The 7500-nt window shown below is 47.4% G+C and overlaps 1 protein-coding gene across 1 annotated transcript in view; it reads left to right on the forward strand.

Moving 5' to 3' along the window:
• The window catches only part of LOC126994246 (ribosomal protein S6 kinase 2 beta-like), a 155019-nt gene that overhangs the window by 92310 nt on the left and 55209 nt on the right, over nucleotides 1-7500 (forward strand). The window contains exon 3 of the mRNA XM_050853530.1: nucleotides 6287-7462. Coding sequence (XP_050709487.1) covers nucleotides 6431-7462 — 1032 coding nt within the window. The 5' untranslated portion in view covers nucleotides 6287-6430. The remainder of the gene's footprint in view (nucleotides 1-6286; nucleotides 7463-7500) is intronic.

Here is a 7500-nt window from a genome sequence, read left to right on the forward strand (position 1 = left end):
AGACCCCGTTTTATCTGCAGGGTACGAGAGAGAGAGAGAGAGAGAGAGAGAGAGAGAGAGAGAGATAATAATGTAGAGAAAAAAATAAGATGGAGAGAAAAAACATAATACAAACTGGAGGAAACGGAGGAGTGGAGAGAAGAATTAACCAGCGGATGGAGGAAGGTCAGAGGAGGGGAGGAGGGAAGGAGGAAAGGGGGGGAGGGGGAGGGGAGGGAAGGAAGTGGAGGAGGAGGAGGAGGTTACTAGGCGGATGAGGGGGGAAGGAGGAGGAGGAAGGGAGAGGGAAGGGAAGGGAGGAAAGGAAGAAAGAGAGAGAGAGGGAGAGAAAAGGATATATGCTATTTGCTCCTGCTCTCTCTCTCTCTCTCTCTCTCTCTCTCTCTCTCTCTCTCTCTCTCTCTCTCTCTCTCTCTCTCTCTCTCTCTCTCTCTCTCTCTCTCTCTCTCTCATACACTCAATACATTTTAACATTTATATTTATTTTGATTTTTATTCATTTTTTTAAGCTCATGAAAATTACAGAAAAAATATTAGAGGATTAAATTAGAGAATAAATGAATTAACTCTCTCTCTCTCTCTCTCTCTCTCTCTCTCTCTCTCTCTCTCTCTCTCTCTCTCTCTCTCTCTCTCTCTCTCTCTCTCTCTCTCTCTCTCTCTCTCTCTCTCTCTCTTTTGTGGGTGTGGGTTTTAAAGACTGACTAAATTGTGTGTGTGTGTGTGTGTGTGTGTGTGTGTGTGTGTGTGTGTGTGTGTGTGTGTGTGTGTGTGTGTGTGTGTGTGTGTGCAGCGGACGTGCCGGCAGATAATCGGTAGGATACACCTGTGAAGGCGTTGTCCTGAGAGAGAGAGAGAGAGAATCGCCTATGTTAATACGATCACGATTCAGAATTTAGTGAGAGAGAGAGAGAGAGAGAGAGAGAGAGAGAGAGAGAGAGAGAGAGAGCAAATAACGTAATCATACACGTTTCGGTAATTTTAAATGTGACAAAAAAAAAAATAGTCGAAAGAGAGGAAGAGGAGGAGGAGGAGGAGGTGGTTTTTCCTCCTCCTCCTCCTCCTCCTCCTCCTCCTCTTCATTTTGTTTTATTTCTTTTTTTTTTTTTTTGTAGGAAAAAAAAGAAAAACAGGAAATTCTTAAAAACGTGAAAGTGAAGGTAAATTTGAAGCGTGTTTTTGTTTGTTTGTTTGTTTGTGTGTGTGTTGGGTGCGAGAGAGAGAGAGAGGGTTATCATGAATATTTCCTCAATTTTCCACCACCACCATCACCTCCACCACCATCACCTCCACCACCTCCACCACCATCACCTCCACCACCATCACCTCCACCACCATCACCTCCACCACCATCACCTCCACCACCATCACCATCACCACCATCACCTCCACCACCATCACCTCATCCCACCATCACCATCACCACCATCACCATCACCACCATCCCACCATCACCACCACCATCACCTACCACCATCACCTCCACCACCATCATCACCACGTCATCAAGTCAGCATCACCATCATCAGCATCATCCACAGCATCAAACCTCAGCAAAGCATGGCAGCATCAGATCACCACCATCAGCAAAATCAGCAGGTCATCATCACCACCATCAAGCATCATAAGTCAGCATCAAAGTCAGCATCAGCGTCAGCATGGCAGATCAAACGTCATGGCAAAAAAAATCACATCCATCAGCACCAGGTCATGGCATCAGCATCACCAGCAGCACCATCATCATGGCACCATCACAACCACATGGCCATCACCACCATCCTCATCACCATCATCACCACCACCACCACCATCACCACCACCATCACCTGGCACCACCACCACCACCACCACCACCACCACCATCACCACCACCACCACCACCACACCACCATCACCACCACCACCACCACCACCACCCACCACCATCCACCACCACCAACACCATCACCACCACCACCACCACCCCCACCATCACCACCCCCACCATCACCACCCCCACCACCAACCACACCACCACAACCACCACCACCACCACCATCACCACCACCATCACCACCACCACCACCACCACCACCACCACCACCACCCTCACCATCATTGATAGTGAAATGAGGTCAATAGGTCATTATCACTCTCACTTTCGAGAGAGAGAGAGAGAGAGAGAGAGAGAGAGAGAGAACAAATTAAAGAGAAATAAAATGAACAAGATATTAAAGGAAGGTAATACAATCTCTCTCTCTTCAACTAGTCAGGAGGCTGCTTAGGTAGAGAGAGAAAACCGGATAGGAAGGAGGAGGAGGAGGAGAAGTGGAGGAGGAGGTGGAGGAGGAGGAGAAGCGGAGGAGGAGGAAGAGGAGGAGGAGGAGGAGGAGAAGTGGAGGAGGAGGAAGAGGAGGAGGAGGAGGAATTAGATGAAAATGGCTTTGTTAATGTTCATGAGAGAGAGAGAGAGAGAGAGAGAATAAAATGAATGAATAAAAAACTAAATAAATATAAATGTTTAAATGTATTGAGTGTATGAGAGAGAGAGAGGAAAACAAACGATGACAAGGAGTTACGAAAGACAGGATCCATTACAAAAGAAGAAAAAGAAGAAGAAAAAGAAGAAGAAGAAGAGGAAGAAGAAGAAGAAGAAGGATGAAGTTGAGAAATAGGAAGAATTGGACGATGAATAAAAAAAAGAGGAAAAAATAAGAGGAAGAGGAGGAAAATGAAAAATTGACAACCAGAAAGAAGAAGAAGACAAAAAAGAGGAATAAGAGAAATAGAAGAAGAAGAAGAAAAAATGAACTACAGGAAGAGGAGAGATTGAAATAAACAACAATAAAAGGAAAAAGAAGAAAAGAAAAGGAGGAGGAGAAAGAGGAACAAGGGAAGGGAGATGAAGACAATAAAGAGGACAAATTGAATAATAGAAGAAGAGGAAGAGGAGGAGGAGGAGGAGGAGGAGGAGGAGAAAGAAAAATAGTAACAGAATGAAGAAGTTAAATAAAAAGGAGGAGGAGGAGGAGGAGGATGAAAATAAAGAACAAAAACAATGAAAAGAAGAAGAATAAGAAGATGAGAAAGAAGAAAATTAGTAACAAGAAAATTCAGAAGAAGAAAATATGAAAAGGACGTGAAAGAAGAAGAAAACAAAACTCAATAGTCAATAGATATAAAGAAAAGAAAGAAGAGGAGGAAGAAGAAGAAGAAGAAGAAGAAGAAGAAGAAGAAGAAGAAGAAAAAAGGAGAAAGATGAAAATAAAAAAAGAATATAAAGAGCAAAATTAAGAATAAAAAGAGGAAGAGGAGGAGGAGGAGGAGAAAGATGATGATGATGATAAGGATGAAAAGAAGAGGAAGATAATTGAGTAGAAGAAGAAGAAGAAGAAGAAGAAGAAGAAAAAGAAGAAATAAGAATGAAAGAAAGAAAAAGGAGAAAAAAGAGGCGAAGACGAAGAAGAATAAATGAAAGATAGGAAGAAGAAAGAACAATAGGGATGAAAAAGACGGAGGAGGAGGTGGAGGAAGAGGTGGAGGAGGAGGAGGAGGAGGAGGAGGAGGAGGAGGAGGAGACAGAGTTATCTAATTGCCTCCAACAGGTAAAGCTGTATCGCAAGAGCTCACCTGTCCTTGAATACTGGGTTACCTGAGACATCAAGGTAAACAAGATAAAGAAAGAAGAAGGAGAATAAGATAATGAAAGAAAGGAAAACAAGAAAAAGTAAGAAAAGGAAGAATAAGATAAAGAAAAGAGGAAGAGGGAAATACAAAGAGAGTTACAGCATAATAAGAAAAGATAAAGAAAGAAAAAGGAAAATAAGAAAATGAAAGAAAAGGAAAACAAGAAAAAGAAAGAAAAAGAAGAAAGGAGACAGTAAAGAAAATAGAGGAATAGGGAAATAAAAGGAGAGTTACAACACAATAAGAAAAGATAAAGAAAGAAAAAGAAGAATAAGATAATGAAAGAAAGGGAAAACAAGAAAAGGAAAAAGAAAAAGGAGACAGCAAAGAAAAGACAGGAAGAGGGAAATAAAAAGAAAGGAGGAAATATGTTCAGACTGACAACGCAAGAAAATAAGAAAAATAAAGAAAAAAAGGAGAATAAGATAAAGAAAGGAGACAGCAAGAGAGGACAGAAAGAAGGAAGAAGAGAGGAAGAGGGAAAGAAAGAGAGAGGAAGAAAAAGAAAAAGAAAACAATAAAAGTAAGAAGAGAAGGAAAAGGAATTAGACAAGAAGACAAATCAAGTAAAGAAAATAATCAAGAAAACAAACAAGGAAGAAAGCAAGTAAAACAAAACAACAAAAACAAAACATGAAAGAAGACAAAGAAAACAACATAACTTCCAGTCAACGTTTTGCTTCCTCTCTCTCTCTCTCTCTCTCTCTCTCTCTCTCTCTCTCTCTCTCTCTCTCTCTCTCTCTCTCTCTCTCTCTCTCTCTCTCTCTCTCTCTCTCTCTCTCACACACACACACACACACACACACACACTCAAAACAAGATCGCGGAAGAAAACGAAAACAAAGAAAACGAGAATAACAGAAAACGGGAAATTGTCTTGCGTAACCCACCTGTCCTGTTCCTGGTCTTGTCTTCTTTTTTTCTTGTTGTTTTGAAGGAGGAAGACAACGAAGAAAAATATGTAAGAATTCTGAGGAAAGACTATCATGGTTTTTTTCCTTTATTATTTCGTTTTATTGTTTTCTTTTTTTTTTTTTGGTGAATCTTTCTCTTTTCTTCTTTATCATTATTTGTTTTATTCTTCGTTTTATTCTTCCTGTTTATTTTCTTTCTTCTCTTATGTCTTTTATTTTTTTCTTAATTTTCTTCCTCTTTCTCCTTCTTCTTCTCTTCCCCTCTTCTCTTTTTTTCCTTTCTCGTTTAATTCTTCCATTCTTCCTCACTTTCTCTCTTTCATTTTTCTTTATCTTCGTCTTTTTCTTCCTCCTGCATATCCATCCTTTTTCTTCCTCTTTTATTCATTCTTTTCTTCCTTTTTTCTCCTACTTATACTTTTTTCTCTTCTAATTCTTTCTTCCCTCCTTTTATTCGTCTTTTTCTTCGTCTTTTCTTCCATTTATCTATATTTTCTTCCTCTCATTCTTCTTTGTCTCCCTCCTCTTCCATTTTCTTCTTCCTTTTTCTTCCTTTCTCTCTTATTTCCTCTTTTTTTCTTATTCTTTGTTCATGTTCTTCATCTCTTATCTTCTTCCTCCTCCTCCTCCTTTCCTCCTCCTCTTCCTTTCCCTTTCTTCTTCGTCCCCTCTTATTACTTCATTATCATCTTCCTTTTCCTCTTCCTCCTCTTTTTCATACGCAAGTAAACTTACAAAACAAAAACAAAAAATAAACAAAAACAAAACAAAAATAAGCAAAAAAACAAAACAAAGATCAAGGTAAATAATTGTCTAAAAAGTTCATAATGTCAATAAGGGCGAAAATTACCTTGAAATTCACACTTTTTCGCCTTTAATGTTGACGTTGATTATATAGCCTTCAGCCTTGACTCGGGTTGTTACCAAGTTGAGAGAGAGAGAGAGAGAGAGAGAGAGAGAGAGAGAGAGAGAGAGAGTATTTTAGGCAATGCACTTTATTTAATGCGGAAAGAGAGAGAGAGAAAGTGACGCACGGATATGCACTTAGTTTTAATGTACGTGTGTGTGTGTGTGTGTGTGTGTGTGTGTGTGTGTGTGTGTGTACGTGGGTGTGTGCGTGTCCTTGCTATTCCGTTAAGTCGTGAGACACACAGACACCTAATCAGAGAGAGAGAGAGAGAGAGAGAGAGAGAGAGCCTCGTCACCAAAACAGCTGTTACATCACCCAGCTGACTTGTCGCGATAATGACTTCACTCTCTCTCTCTCTCTCTCTCTCTCTCTCTCTCTCTCTCTCTCTCGTTCGTAGCCCAAATTCGTGGAGGGTGAAGGGATTGTCGTGGAGTGTGTGTGTGTGTGTGTGTGTGTGTGTGTGTGTGTGTGTGTCAGACAGGGAGAGTGTGGCCATGGGCTCCTGGACGCCATCTTGCCTCCATGCCGCCCCTGCCCGCTGCCTCCCGCCCGGCGCTGCTGCCTCGACACAGGGTCAGCACCAGGAGGCAAGAACAGTGATGCCTGAAGGCCCCGGTGGTTGTGTCGAGGCGGGCGCCGGGGGGGGCAGCTAGCACTAGCGGCTCTCACCAAAGCTAGCGACTGGCCTCACTCTCCCTGTGTACGGCTGTCCTGGGTGCTTGCCTGTGTGTGCGTGCAGGCAGTGTGTACGTGTGTGTGTGTGTGTGTGTGTGTGTGTGTCAAGCCGCTCCTCCCACAGGTGTCAGATCTCCGCCCTGCGAGCAGCGGCGCGCGACGTGCCATGCCCGGCGCGGGAGCATGAGCGTGGCCTCAGCGGGCGTGGCGGCAGGGCGCGTCGGCGGGTGCGGCATGGCGGCGCGGCGGCGGGCGCGGCGGAGCTAACATGCTGACGGAGGTGTTGTCGCGCGTGGCCGTGCTGTCGCAGGGCGTCGCGCGCTCCCTGGGCGTGATGTGGCCCCACGTGGAGGGGCGGGAGCCGGGCGTGGGGGAGTGCGCCCCCCGCTGGACGAGCCCCACGGACATGGCAGCGCTGGGCAGCGTGGTGTGCGTGCCCCCCTCGCCCCGCACGCGCGGGCCCCCCGCGCCCGCGCCCACGGACACTGGCGGGGACAGGGGGAGTGAAAGTGGGGGGCAGGAGTGTGACGTGGTGCGCGCGGGGCTGCCCTGCTGCCTCATGGACGAGCCGGACCTGACGCGGGGCGCCGCCCCCGCCGCGCCCCTCAGTGGCGGCGGCAGCACGCGGCTGCACCTGCCGCTGACGGAGGTGCGATGTGATAGTGACAATGACAGCGGCCTGGTGAGCTGCGGCGACAGTGACCACGCGCAGCCCCACGAGGCGGCCGACACGCCCGCGCCGCCCTTTCTGCTGGGCGACAGCGAGGCGCCCGTGCTGGCGGCGCCGCCCACGGACTCACCCGTGCTCTTCCGTCCCGACTTCGAGCACGCGGCGAGCATTCGCCAGCACCGCGAGGCCAGCCCGCCCGCCTTCACGCAGCACCGCCTGGCGCCCGCCGACGCGCTCTGGCCCTCGAACCGCGGCAGCCGCTTCGAGGACCAGGGCTTCGGCGACCTGTCGCGGCGCGAGCTGGCGGCGCTCAGCGACGGCACGCAGGACGCCAGCGTCTTCCCCGAGCCCAGCCCCGCCGCCGACGAGGCCGTGGCCGCCCGCAACCTGGCCAACGCCGCCCTCGCCTGCACCCCTCCCACGCCCGCCACAGGGGACCGCAAGCGGCTGGAGCGGCGGCCGGAGGTGCGCGCCAGCGGCGAGGAGGAGGAGGAGGAGGCCCCGCGGGGCGACTCGTGCTACCTCGAGGGCTTCCAGTACCCGCCTCCGCGCCCCGCCGCGCCCAACCCCTTCGACGCCACCTTCAAGGAGGCGCTGGACGCCCGCCCGCGGCGCTTCAAGCTACGGAAGGTAAGGAGGCACCCGCAGGAGGAGGAGGAGGAGGAGGA

This window comes from Eriocheir sinensis, unplaced genomic scaffold (assembly GCF_024679095.1).
Source record: "Eriocheir sinensis breed Jianghai 21 unplaced genomic scaffold, ASM2467909v1 Scaffold754, whole genome shotgun sequence".
Classification (NCBI taxonomy): domain Eukaryota; kingdom Metazoa; phylum Arthropoda; class Malacostraca; order Decapoda; family Varunidae; genus Eriocheir; species Eriocheir sinensis.